Source organism: Cynocephalus volans, chromosome 3 (assembly GCF_027409185.1).
Source record: "Cynocephalus volans isolate mCynVol1 chromosome 3, mCynVol1.pri, whole genome shotgun sequence".
Lineage (NCBI taxonomy): Eukaryota > Metazoa > Chordata > Mammalia > Dermoptera > Cynocephalidae > Cynocephalus > Cynocephalus volans.
This window is the reverse complement of record NC_084462.1, coordinates 57,802,190-57,815,622: the sequence shown is the minus strand read 5'-3', so window position 1 is coordinate 57,815,622 and position 13,433 is coordinate 57,802,190. Positions and strand designations below refer to the sequence as shown.

The following is a 13,433-nucleotide window of genomic DNA, read 5'->3' as shown; positions in this document are numbered from 1 at the left end:
CAGTGGGTGGGTGCTTCTAGCCCAAGTATAAAAAAACCTCACATTTTGTCTTCCCTGCAGCCTCCAGACCTAGCTTGGAGAGTGCTGGAGGTGCAGCTGCTCAGGTGTCAGCAGTAGCCACTTATTCTCAGCTTCTCCTGTTTAAGCCTTTCCCTGTTTCTTCTTGGGAGGCTTCTCATCCTCTTGGCCTCACCTATGCTGACCCAATTCCTGAGAGGGAGTGATTTACTTTTTGCTGTTCTTCAGAGAGCTGTATCACCTGCACTCTTTTTCATGGGCTCCCAGGATTTGTGACAGGGTCTGCTGATGATTTTTTTCAGGTAGAGTGGGCTTGGGCCCAGCTGTTAGACTAATCCTTTGGCATACTCCAATTTAGTCTGAGGTAGAGGGAACCCTGCATACTGAAGATCCTTTCTGTGAGAGGTGTAAGAACTCACTATTGGGCAGGGCAGGGGAGTCCCTTCACTCAAGAACCAGAAGCCTGATCTTTCATTTCGGCCTTAGCAGCAGCCTAATTGGAAGTTTGCTGGTAAAATAAGATGCAACTCTCTCAGGAGTTTCTGACCCTTTCTTTTGGGCTCCTCTTATTCTCCGGTTTGATAGTGAGGCTCACTTCTTCCCTCTCTCCTTCCTCATCCAGGCTCTACTTTCAGGGTGAGGGCTTCCTGCCTTTCAATCTTCATCCCCAATAAGTTGACAGATTCTGACCACTGGAGTGACTGGGGTGATTTGAGGTATGAGGCACAACCCTGGTCCCTTTAACCAATCTGGCCAGCCCAGCCTTTCCTTAAGTAAGGGGCATGGGGGTGGGGAAGACCCAAGACTCCCTTCAACCCAGGGAGCAGAGTTGAAGGAGGGGAGCAGAGCTACACTGATGGTTTAAGAAGGGTCTGATTTGGGGATGGGTATAACAGGCACAGCCTGAGGACAGTGGTGAGTGGGAAAGGCGCCTTCCCTTGGGAGCTCTACAGGTGAACTGGGCCTTTCATTTGTTCATTTAAATATTTGAGGGCTTGCTTTGTGCTAGGCACTGTTCAAGCACGGGATTAGCAAAACAAAACGGCTCTTACTCAAGGAGGTCACCCCTAGGTGAGAAAACCCAGACAAGTCACGTGGTAAGAAGCTATGAGCAGCTTTAAAGGATCAGTGACGCAGCTATGGTGCTATTATGTATGTGTTGGAGAGATTAGCTCATCTGATAAGATGACGTTTGAGCAAAGACCCGAAGAAATGAGAGAAGCCTCTCCCGGTCGCACCTGTGTCTCCGCCTGCTTAGGCGTGACAAGTCTCGGACCCACGGACTGGGTAGGGGTCCTGGACGGGGCTCTATCCCCGACCTCCTCACCTTTTCACGGCCCTGGATCGCCTGTTTTTCTTCGTTTTCCCGAGGACTCGAACCCTCCCCTGGCGTATGTGGAAGCCATGCGCCGCTTCTAATCCAGACTACATCAAAGGGCGATCTGGTTACTGAAGGGACGGGCGAAACAAGCGGGCCCAAGATCACTGAAGAGGGCAGCCGGGAGCGGAGAGGGAGGCGCCCCACCCACCGGGGACGGGCCAGGCACTCGCTCCGCCCACGGGGGGGTGCCACCTCCGCTCCGCTAGGGGCCGCTGTGGTGTTCTCGAGTAGGCTCGGCGTATCCCAGGCTGGGCGGAAACGGCTTTCTGGCCTGCGCTTTATAGGCCTCTTTTATGCTTCCTGTTTCCTTTTTGACCAAGAACCCGGCAAGATGGTAGGTGTTTTGGCTGTGGCCACTGTCCCCCCTCAATCCTCCTCCATCCGCAGTTTTCCGCGGCCCTCAGCCTGCAAGGGGCGGCTCTGGGCTGGGGCCGCAGCGGGCTGCTGGCTTCCGCACTGATCCCGGCGTCCCGCGGCGCCCAGCCCGGCCATTTCCTCTTTTCCCGGGCTCAACCCATCCCCAGCCCGCGATCCCCACGCTTGCTAGGGCTTGGCGACGCATCCCTCCCGGGAGGGCGTGCTAACTCGCGTGAGACCCGGTCTTCTCCACCCGCAGGGCCGCGTTCGCACCAAAACCGTGAAGAAGGCGGCTCGGGTCATTATTGAAAAATACTACACGCGCCTGGGCAACGACTTCCACACGAACAAGCGTGTATGTGAGGAGATCGCCATTATTCCCAGCAAGAAGCTCCGCAACAAGATCGCAGGGTGAGTGGAAGAGCCGGGGCCCCGCGGGCTGGGGGTGGGCTCTGCCGGCCTCCGACTCGGGAAGAGACTTTGTGCCCTGGTGGTTTCGTTAGCGCAAGTCTCCCTGATGCTCCGGAGAAGAGCTGGAGGTTTGCGCTTGCAGGGATTTTTGTTGTGTTGGGATGAACTTGTGTTCTTGTTGTGGTTGGTGGTGATACTTGGTCGCAGAGAGCCACAGTGAGACCGCTTGCCTTAAAGCCTGGTTGCTTTTTGGTATCTGTTTTAGTAAGTGTTGTTCATTGTTGCCCTAAATTGCTTAGAAAATTAGTAGGAATATAGCCTGGCAGACTAACGTGCAGTAAAGCCAACGTGTTAAGTGCTAAATTACGTGAATTTGAACTCGGAGGGGGGAAATGAAGGCTAGGAGGTGTCTTGGAAGTTTTTTTTGGTGGGGGGACAGTTGGGGGCTGATAACCTTGGAGGAGAGTTTGAATAGAGAGAAAACAAAGGGACAGGAATGCTTAGGTGAGCACAGCTGTGTGTGAAGAGGTGCTGTGTATGTAGGCAGTCCAAGAACGGTGAGTCTTTCTCGCTGTGGAAAAGAACTGAAACTGGTGTTTCTATATCCAGATGTTCTGGGTACCAGTGGGAGTTGTGTGTTCTCACTGCTGTTCTTGGGCATGTGTGCTTGGTAGCTATGTCACCCATCTGATGAAGCGGATTCAGAGAGGCCCGGTGAGAGGTATCTCCATCAAGCTGCAGGAGGAGGAGAGAGAGAGGAGAGATAATTATGTTCCTGAGGTAAATGTTCTGGGTCTTCCTCTGGCTCATCCTCAAGCAGGTTCCTGAGAATGCTCTGAGGTACCTGGCTTCCTCAGAAGGTGGAAGGTGCCTCAGGTGAATCCGAGAAGGTCTTTTATCCATGCCCATCTTTCTTTCTTTCCTTCCTTCCTTCTTTCCTTCCTTCTTTCCTTCTTTCCTTCCTTCCTTCCTTCCTTCTCTCCTTCCTTCCCTCCCTCCCTCCCTCCCTCCCTCCGCTTTTCTTTCTTTCTTTCTTTCTAATTTTATTTTGTCGATATTATCCATGCCCATCTTAACCAGCTGTAAGTGCCTGTAATCCACCCACCTGTTAGCCCCCATTTTGCCCTATTGGGACCAGTTAATTCCATTCCATTTTTCATATGAGAACCCTGCCTGTTTCCTGGTTTGATTATTTGCCCTAATATAGTATTCCTGAAGTATAAACCTAGTGTTAAGGTTTTCTGAATACTGAATAGAAAAAAATGAGGGCATAGGAAGGTAAAACTAGAAGAACAGGTCGTCGAGGCCTGTGTTATTTTAACAAGACTGCTGACCTCATGAGATCCTAATTGCTCCCCACCCCCATATTTTTTGTATGTGTCTTATTTAAGAATCTGGGAAAATTAATAGGGGAGGTGAGAGAGAGCTCACTGATTGAAATTTGGATCTACCTTCTTTGCTTCTAGGTCTCAGCCCTAGATCAGGAGATCATTGAAGTAGATCCTGACACCAAGGAAATGCTGAAGCTTTTGGTATGTGTTTGCTGGATTCCTAAAGACTTTCCTGGTGAAGAACTATCAGTAGTTTTCTATCATCTGTAATAATAACTAATGCTTATCAAGTCCAAGGTCACACAGCTAGTGAATGGCAGAATCAGGAATCCCATCTACACTTCTGTCCACTAAATGAGATTGCTTTCAGAATGGGTTTGGCTGTGTTGAAATTGCTTGCCACAAGATCATAATTCCCAAATCTAGTGGCGTCTTCTCCTGTGGCTTCCAGAACACCCTTTCACTATGGCAGGCTCCTCACATCTGCTCCAGTGTTCCAGCCCCGGGTCATTATTCTGCCTGCTTTCCCTTGGAGACTTCATTCCTTTTGGGTCTGTCTAACCACTCAGAAATGAGCTGTGATCTCATTTCCAAAATGTACCAGGCACTACTTAGTTCACAGACATCTTCAGTGCAACTTGATATGTTTCTTATGCAGTTTATAGTGTGGGCTTCAGAGTCCAGCAGGCTGTTGGTGATTTTGAGCAACTTTCCTTTTTATGATCGTGAAATGTCTGACATTCAGAAAGACAATGGCAAAATGAACTCCCATGTGCCTTCCACCACACTTCATAAACCATTACCAGTATAGCTAAATTCTGCAATAGGTCTTTTCCTCCTGAAATAACCACTATTCTGAATGCAGCTTTTTTGTTTCAACTATCAAGTGGGTTTTGAGGACCAAATAGAATGTGAAGTTCTGAGTGCACGGCCAGCCTTTGGGCTCTTTGCCCCCCACTTAGACTGGGCTTGCTAAAGGGCCACCCTGGTCTCGTTCTCCCACCATTCTACTTGGTGCCTCAGGTGCTTGGGACCTTCACAGATGTGTATTAGATTAGTGATACTTCCTACCCGAGGCTGCTCCTGGAAAGGAAGTAGCACTGTGTATTCTCAAAGGTATAGATTTTGCCATAGGGGACATTTGGTGATATCTGGACACATTTTTTGTTGTCACAGCTAGAGGATACCTGCTGACATCTAACAGGTAGAGGTCAGGGATGATGCTAAACTTCCTACAGTGCACGGGACAGGCCCCTATAACAAAGAATATCGAGCCCAAGACATCAGTGCCCAGATTGAGAAAAAACCCTGCTCTTAAGTGATTTGAAGGGTTTGTGAAAACAAGAAGACAGCATGGCCAGTTAGGTAGAAGTCATGGATGGTTTAGGTGGGGATACCATGTGGTCAGGTGTGTGTTGAAGAAAAACCACTCAGGGAAAGTGGGAGGCATTGCTATGTATAAATCCCTGATGGCTGGCTGTTGGAATGAGATCTCAATGAGACCCCATGTGAGTGTTACAGCTTCAGGGGCAAGGAGCTGGGCTCTGACCACAGATCTCACTGGTATAGCTCACACTGAATCTATTTATTTGTTCCAGGACTTTGGCAGTTTGTCCAACCTGCAGGTCACTCAGCCTACTGTTGGGATGAATTTCAAAACACCACGTGGAGCCGTTTGAATCTTTATGTTGTAATATTTTCAATAAACCTGGACTACAGCCTTGCCTCTGTTGTCTGTTTGTTTGGGTGTGGCTGGAGCTAAGAGCAGAAGTTCTCTTTCAAGGGGTCATATGAGCTAAGTGGCTTTCCTGGCACTTGCCTGGGATTTAGGGGCATTACTTCCTGTAGTCCATGCAGAGTTGGGTTCACCAGTTGGTTGGGATCTCCAACACCGAGAACAGGCCTACACCTGGAATGTCAGATAACACTTGGATGGGATTTGGAGAAATCCTGAAGAGGAGTGGTCTGCAGTGTGAAACTGGATAGTTGCTGCCAGCTCCACCCTGCCTGGTTCTGGCAGGCCCTGGCCACCAACAATTTTTAGTGGTTTACTTCAAGCACTTGGTCTCAGGCAGAGAAGCCAGGACCTCATCTTGCAAGCCTTGGGTCTTCGCTCTTCAGCCTCTTGTGGGTGCGCACAATTTGGGCCAACCTGCCCACCTTGAGAGGGTAACAATGGTAACCATGTGTATGAGAGTTGGGCTTTCTGTCGGTGGGGGCGGGGAGGATGAGTGGTGTCTGTCCAGTGTTGAGCCCAGTACCTGGAGCATTGGGAGATCCTCAAATTCACAAATGTGAATGGGTGTGTGAGGGAGAGTCAATACTGGTATGTTCTGCCATTTACAAGGGCAGAGCTCACTAGTTTCATCCTGGGCATATTGCCTGGGGTCAGCTTTTGGATCTCTGCCAAGGCTGTGGATCCAACTGTATGTGAGATGGGCTGGGCTGGGGTGGTATGTGTTCTCGGGTTTGAAAGGTCTGGGCTCCTTGTGTCTGGTGAGAGAAGGAGCTGTTGAGTTGTGTGCTTGAGCTAGGTGTATATGTGTGTCTGAGATCACAGCAAGGAAGCAGCAACACTGGAGTTTGAACCCAGGTCAGGTTGATTCTGAAGCTCCAGCTCTACTGATCCTTGGGCATCTGCTGTCAAGCAGATATACACAGCCAACATTTTAAAAGTGTGTTTTGTAACTTAATTTTGATATTTCAAACTTGGAGAATAATTGCAAGGATAGTACAAGGAATTCAAATACTCCACCAAAATTTACCAATTGCTCTCATTTGGGGGGACACACCCACACATACACATCCACACATTTTTCTGATCTATTTAAGGTTAAGTTTGACGTGCCCATTTTCCCCCAAATATTTCAGTGTCTATTTCTTAAGAGCAAGAACATTCTTTTATATATCTACAGTACCATTATCAAAATCAGGAAATTTAACGTCGATACGATATCTAAAATCAACAGTCCCTAATCAGATTTTGCCAATTATCCCAATAAGGTCATTTATAGCTAGTTCAGTTTTGTCCCCCTTTGGTCCAGCATCACAGCATGTAGTTTTCATGTCCCTTTAGCCTCCTTTCTGTCTTTCATAACTTTTTTGTTTGTTTTGGCAGCTGGCTGGTACAGGAATTGAACCCTGCACCTTGGTGTTATCAGCACTACGCTCTAACCAACTGAGCTAATTTGCCAGCCCTGTCTTTCGTATTTTAGATGTCAAATTTTGAAAAGTATTGGCTGCTTATTTTGTAATCTGCCCTTCAATTTGGGCTTTTTGATGTTTCTTTAGGATTAGATTTAGTTTTTGCTCAGGAATACCAGATGTAGGGAAAATATAGGAATATGGTCAGGGTCCCTCAGATGTTCAGAAACTTGCTGAACATTTGATGTAAATATGCACTTGTGCCCAGGTGTCCTGGGTTATAGACTTACGTACAAAGGACAAATGGCTCTGATCCACGGTGCCCCCCGCCACCGGGATGCCCCTGGGGGGCCCTTGGGATGGCTGCTACTGCTGCTGCTGGATCTGCTGGAGGCTGCTGTAAGCTGCTGCTTTTGCTGAGAAAGGTGTGACTGAGCTTGTATGGTCTGCCAGCGGCTCCTGGGATCTTTCCCAATTACCTAGCATGGACCTGCGTGCGAGGAGTCTGCTGACACAGCCTGGCATATGAGGGGTCTGTGGGTCACCAGTCTGTACAATGGGTTTGAAGGGTCTGGGCCCTAGCCTTAACCTGACAATATGGTTGGCTCCGTTGGCAGGATTCCGACAATAGCTCTAACTGGACAATTCGCGTAGCTATTGCTGTAGCCCTACACCACAGAAGTGTGTTGTCTTTTTTTTTTTCCCCTCAAACTTTGATGCTGTGTTTTTTTTCTTTCTTTCTTTTTTTTGTCTTTTTCGTGACCGGCACTCAGCCAGTGAGTGCACCGGCCATTCCCATATAGGATCCGAACCCGCGGCGGGAGCGTCGCCGCGCTCCCAGCGCCCCACTCTCCCGAGTGCGCCACGGGCTCGGCCCTGATGCTGTGTTCTTGATGCATTATATTGGAAGGCACAGAATTTCAGTTTGTCACATTTTTAGTGGTTTACTTCGAGCACTTGGATTAAGGTGCTTCTGTCATTTCTCCACTGTAAACTTAATTCTTTACCCCTTTATAATTAGTAAATTATGAAGACGTTTTGAAGTGAAACGTCCTGTTCTTTATCAGCTTCCCCCCCGACTAGTTTTAGCATCTACTGATGATATTCTAACTCCATTCCTTTTATACTTACTAGTATTCTACTGTAAGGAAGAGCTTTCTCCCTCATTATTTGCAGCAAACTTTCCACTTTTGGTGTGAGGTTGGACATTCTCAGCAAATACTCTTGCCTTCTAAGTAAAGCTCTGCATAAAGAAGCCTCCCCCTCTTCCCTCACCCTAGATCTTTGGTGTCAATGGTGAGGAAAGGATTGGGTCTTGTGTATGGGGGAGAAATTGGAGCTGTATTAAGAAAATGACCAATTGGGGGTCGGCCCGTGGCTCACTCGGGAGAGCGTGGTGCTGATAACACCAAGTCAAGGGTTAAGATCGCCTTACCGGTCATCTTTAAAAAAAAAAAAGAAAATGACCAATTGAATGAAACCAGCAATTGGGCGGTTTGCTGTGATGCTTGCCACACTCCTCCACTGGGAGGCAGTGTCATCGTTCTTTTCATCTCCTGACTCGTCTACCTCTAAAACCTTGTGCACTGGTATCTTTTAGATAATGGGGGGAGGTGGGGAGAAGGGACAGGCAGCTGCCCTGGGGCCACATAAAACAGCTGTTACCAGTGCTCCAGCAGTGTTAGGTAACCTCTAGGCCTTAGTTCTTTCATCTGTAGAGTAGGACTAATAGTGCTCGTTAGAGCTTCCTGTGGACCTGGCTCAGCACCCATGGTCAGCCTCGTCTGCCGCCACTCCCAGGGGCTGTGATTTGTGTTTCAGGATGTGGCACCGCTGCACAAGTGTTCCCAGTTCTATGCTCAGCCAGCTTTGAAGCTGCTGGACTGTAGGGTTGGTTTACCCTTGGGGGTTGTCTCTGCCAGATGCTTTGGGTCACAATAATGTTCTGGGCATAAGATAGACTGAATTTTAGAAGTCTTCTGCTTTCTGTGTCAGGATATTGTACTCCTTGAAGATTTGAAAGTGTGCCAGAAACCTTTGGAGGTAAATTTTTTTTTTTTTTCCTATATTATCCTTGGTTATTTTCAATAAACAAAAGTGAAATAACTCTCATACAGATAGATACAAAATGAACATATGTTAAAGATTTTTTTTAACTCAATGAAGGAACTGAGAAGTTGTACAATCAGTTGAAAGAAGTCAAAGAAGGACAAATTTATATGGAGTAAAGGCATATTGGAATGAATTTATAAATGGACACAAAACTGGTTTCTTGCACATAGAGTTTTACTTGCATGTCTCTAAACAAGAATTTTTTGCATGTTATCAGGTATCTACAACCTTTTGTAAAATGTTGTTATAAATAAATATTTATAAATGTTATAAATAAATAAAACTATTGTAAAATAGCTTAAAGGCAATGAAAAGTGTAGAATCCCTAACAAAATCCAAATCACAACTCAGGTTATTGCTCTTAATAACGCGTATTTATTCATTAAGGCAAAATTTCCCCCATACTATAAATTCATATTTGTTTTTTGTATTGCATATGTCATCAAGATTTTCAATTTTATTAACGTATAGTGATATTTAGTTTTTTCTTGTAATTAGGAAAACTCATCTGTTGTTATGTCTCATTTTTAATGTTATATTTTCTTTCTTTTCTAAGTCACACTCAATAGATGTCTGACATATAATTTCTAAGAACTAGCACTTAGAATTCCTCCTTTCTCTCCCTTCCCTTCTTCCCTTGCTCTCTACTTGAGGTTGCCCCTTTTCCTCACCATTGGTAAATGGCTTTCCTTGCTTGCACTGATTGTGAGGAATGTGAGTAATGCTGATTTTCTCTTTTTTGTTGACTGCGATGTTTATGGCTGGTTGCCTGTTTGTGTGTGAGCCATGAGCTAAGAATAGTCTTTACATTTCTAAATGTTTAAAAAAATGAAGACGAGGAATGTGACCTGTGAAAATTATATGAAATTTCAGTGTCCATAAAGTTTTTTGGAACACAGCCTCACTCATGTGCTTACACAGTGTTTATGGCTGTTTTCATGCTACAGTGGCTGACTAGTTGGTACAGAAACAGTTTGTGGCTCTGTCATCACTTTGCACTACAGATTGCAGTGACACAATAACTCAATAGTGTTTTGAATGCCATGCCTATCACCATACCATAACATTTATTTTCTTTTAAATTATTGGTGCATACTCATCACGTGAATAAAAAAGGGAAAAAAAAGAGCCAGGATTCAAATATTGTGCGTTCAAGTATGAGTGGCTCATTTGCTAGCCAAGCAAGGAAAGCCATTTACCAATGGTGAGTTAATTTCTGTGGAAGAAATATGTCCAGAGAAAATAAACTTTTTTTTAAGACTGTCGGCCATTGGAGAGTGGTTGCCTGAAGAGTTGAGAATATTAGGAGCAGTACCAATAGCCAATTAAGAAGTAAAGCAAATGATTTATAGTGGTTTTCCTTGGCTCTTTGATGAGTCAAAAGATGTTACCAATACTGCTCAGTTGTTTATTCAAGGAGTTAGTGCCAAGTTTAAAGAGACTGAGAATAGCCTCTATGAATAGCCTGCCTAGAACAACTATGGGTGAGAATATTTTTAAAGAAAATGAAAAATCACCAATTCAGTATAACCTGAAGTGGGTATCTGCTGAGCTATATTACAGCTGATGATAGTGAAAATATGTGTGGAGCAGAAAAACTTATCTGGAGAAATTTCAAAACTTGCAAAAATGTAAAGTGTTTAAAATCTATGTGTATTTATTATTCACCAGGTATTTTATGGAAAATATCTAAATCTATCATGTATTATTAAACAATGAGCTTCATTCACTCTCATGGACTTAACTATCATCAATTCCATGAATTTTGGTAAGTTTTTTAAAATTGTGGTAAAATATATCTAACATATATCATTTTAACAATTCTTAAGTATACAGCTCAGTGGCATTAAATATATTAATTTTGTTCCCTGTACTGGAACAAAAAAGAAAAATACATTTATGGTGTTGTGTAACTATCATCACTATCTATACACAAAATTTCATCATCCCCAATAAAAACTGTACCCATTAAATAGTATCTCCCAATACCCCCTTTCCCCCAATCCCAGGTAACCTCTGCTTTTTTCTGCTTTCTGTCTCTATGAATTGGTCTTATTCTAGGCACCTCATATAAGTGGAATCATACAATACTTGTCTTTCTGTGCCTGGCTTCTTTCACTAAGCATAATGTTTTCAAGGTCCATCCATGTTGTAGCATATATAAAAAAAAAATTCCTTTTATGGCTGAATAATGTTCCATTGTATGCATATACCACGTTTTGTTTATCCATTCATCTATTGATGGACATGTGGGTTGCTTTCACCTTTTGGCTAGTGTGAATAATGCTGCTATGAATGGGTGTAAAAATACCCATTTGAATCATTGCTTTCCATTTTTTGAGTATACACCCAGAAGAGGAATTGCTGGGTTATATGGTAATCATTATGTTTAATTTTTTAAGGAAACACCATACTGTCTTCCACAGCAGTTGAATCATTTTACATTCTCACCAGCAATACACAAGAGTTTTAATTTCATCACATCCATGCCAACATTTGTTATTTCCTGTTTTTTTTTTTATAGTACCCATCCAGTACCCATCCTAATAGGTATGTTATCTCTTTGTGGTTTTGATTTGCATTTTCCTAATGGTTAGTGATGGTGAACCTCTTTTCATGTGCTTATTGGCCATTTGCATATCTTCTCTGGAGAAATGTCTGTTGAAGTCCTTTGCTCATTTTTGAATCGGGTTGTTTTTTGCCGTTGTTGAGTTGTAGGACTTCTTTGTATATTCTGGCTATTAATCCCTTATCTGGTATATGATTTGCAAATATTTTCTCCCATCTTGTAGATTGCCTTTTCACTCTATTGACAGTGTCCTTTGATACACAAAAGTTTTTGTTTTAATGAAGTCCAGTTTGTCTTTTTTTTCTTTTGTTGCCTGTGCTTTTGGTTGTCATATCTAAGAATCAATTGCCAAGTCCAAGCTCATGAAGAACTACCTTTGTTTTCTTCTAGGAGTTTTGTGGTTTTAGCTCTTATAGTTAAGTCTTTGATCCAATTTGTGTTAATTTTTGCAAATGGTATGAGGTAGGAGTCCAATTTTATTCTTTTTCATGTGGAACTCCAGTTGTTTCAGCACCATCTATTGAAAAGGCCATTCCTTCCACATTGATTTTTAACAAAATTGCCAGTTCCATTCAATTGGCTATTGATGGAAGGGTTTATTTTTGAACTTTCAGTTCTATTTTATTATCCTATACGTCTATCCTTATGCCGGTATCACATTGTTTTCATTACTGTGGCCTTGTAGTAAGTTTTGAAATTTTGAAGTGTGAGTCTTTCAACTTCTTTTTCAAGTATTTTTTGGCCATTTTGCCTATATTAGTCTGCTAGGGCTGTTATAACAAGCCATTTACCAATGGTGAGTTAATTTCTGTGGAAGAAATATGTCCAGAGAAAATAAACTTGTTTTTAAGACTGTTAGCCATTGGAGAATGGTTGCCTGAAGAGTTGAGAATATTAGTAGTAGACTAGGTGGTTTAAACAACAGAATTTTATTTTCTCACAGTTTTTGGAGGCTAGAAATCCAAGATCAAGGTGTTGGCAGGTTTGGTTTATCCTGAGGCCTCTTTCCTTGGCATGCAGATGGCCACTTTCTTGCTACTTCTTTACATGGTCCTTTCTCTGTGCACTTGCATCCCTTGTGTCTCTCAGTATGTGCAAATTTCCCCTGCTTATAAGGACACCGGTCAGATTGGATTAGGGCCCACCCTAACAGCCTTATTTTAACTAAATCACCTCTTTAAAGGCCCTACCTCCAAATATGGTCACATTGTGATGTACTGGGGTTAGGGACTTCAACACATGAATTTTGGAGGGACACAATTCAGCCCATAATACAGGCTCCTTGCAATTGGGTATGAATTTGGAGATCAGATTTCCATTTCTGTGGAAAGGGATATTGGAATTTTGATAGAGATTGCATTCAATCTGTAGGTGACTTTGGGTAGTGTTGACATCTTCACAATGTTGTCTTCCAATCCATTAGCACAGTGTGTCTTTCCATTTATTTATGTCTTTTATTTCTTTCAGGAATGTTTTGTAATTTTCAGTGTATAAGTCTTTCACTCTTTGGTTAAATTTATTCCTGGGCATTTTTTTCTTTTAAATGATATTGTATATGGAATTGCTTTTTAAATTTCCTTTTCTGATTGCTTATGGCTGGTATCTAGAAACACAACTGATTTTTGCATGTTGATTTTGTACCCTGAAATTTTGCTGAATTTACTTATTTGCTCTAGTAGCTTTCCTGTGCATTCTTTTGGATTTTCTTTGTTTAAGATCATGTCATCTGTGAATATAGTTGTACTTCTTTTCCAATTTGAATGCCTTTTATTCCTCTTTCTTGTCTAATTGCTCTGGCTAGAACTTCCAGTACAGTATCAAATAGCAGTGTTGAAAGCAGGCATTCTTGTCTCATTTGTGAAGTTATAAGGAAAGTTTTCAGTTTTTCACCAGTATGATGTTAGCTGTGGGTTTTTCATATGCTTTTATGATGTTGAAGAACCTTCCCTGAATTCCTAGTTTTCTGAGAGTTTTTTATAATAAAAGAGTGTTGGCTTTTGTAAATGCCTCTTCTGCATCAATTGAGATGATCATTCTACTACTGTGTTACAATACATAGATTTGTTTTTGTTGAACCATCCATGCATTCCTGTTAAATTCCACTTGCTCA

The 13,433-nt window shown here is 43.3% G+C and overlaps 1 protein-coding gene across 1 annotated transcript; it reads left to right on the top strand.

Annotated features, from left to right (window-relative positions):
- The first annotated feature begins 1,673 nt into the window (after positions 1-1,673).
- RPS17 (ribosomal protein S17) lies at positions 1,674-5,216 on the top strand. Its single transcript, XM_063090947.1, has 5 exons — positions 1,674-1,733; positions 2,016-2,167; positions 2,842-2,947; positions 3,634-3,699; positions 5,097-5,216. Exons 1-5 carry the CDS (start codon positions 1,731-1,733, stop codon positions 5,175-5,177), a joined length of 408 nt encoding a protein of 135 aa, XP_062947017.1. The 5' UTR covers positions 1,674-1,730; the 3' UTR covers positions 5,178-5,216.
- The last annotated feature ends 8,217 nt before the right edge of the window (positions 5,217-13,433 follow it).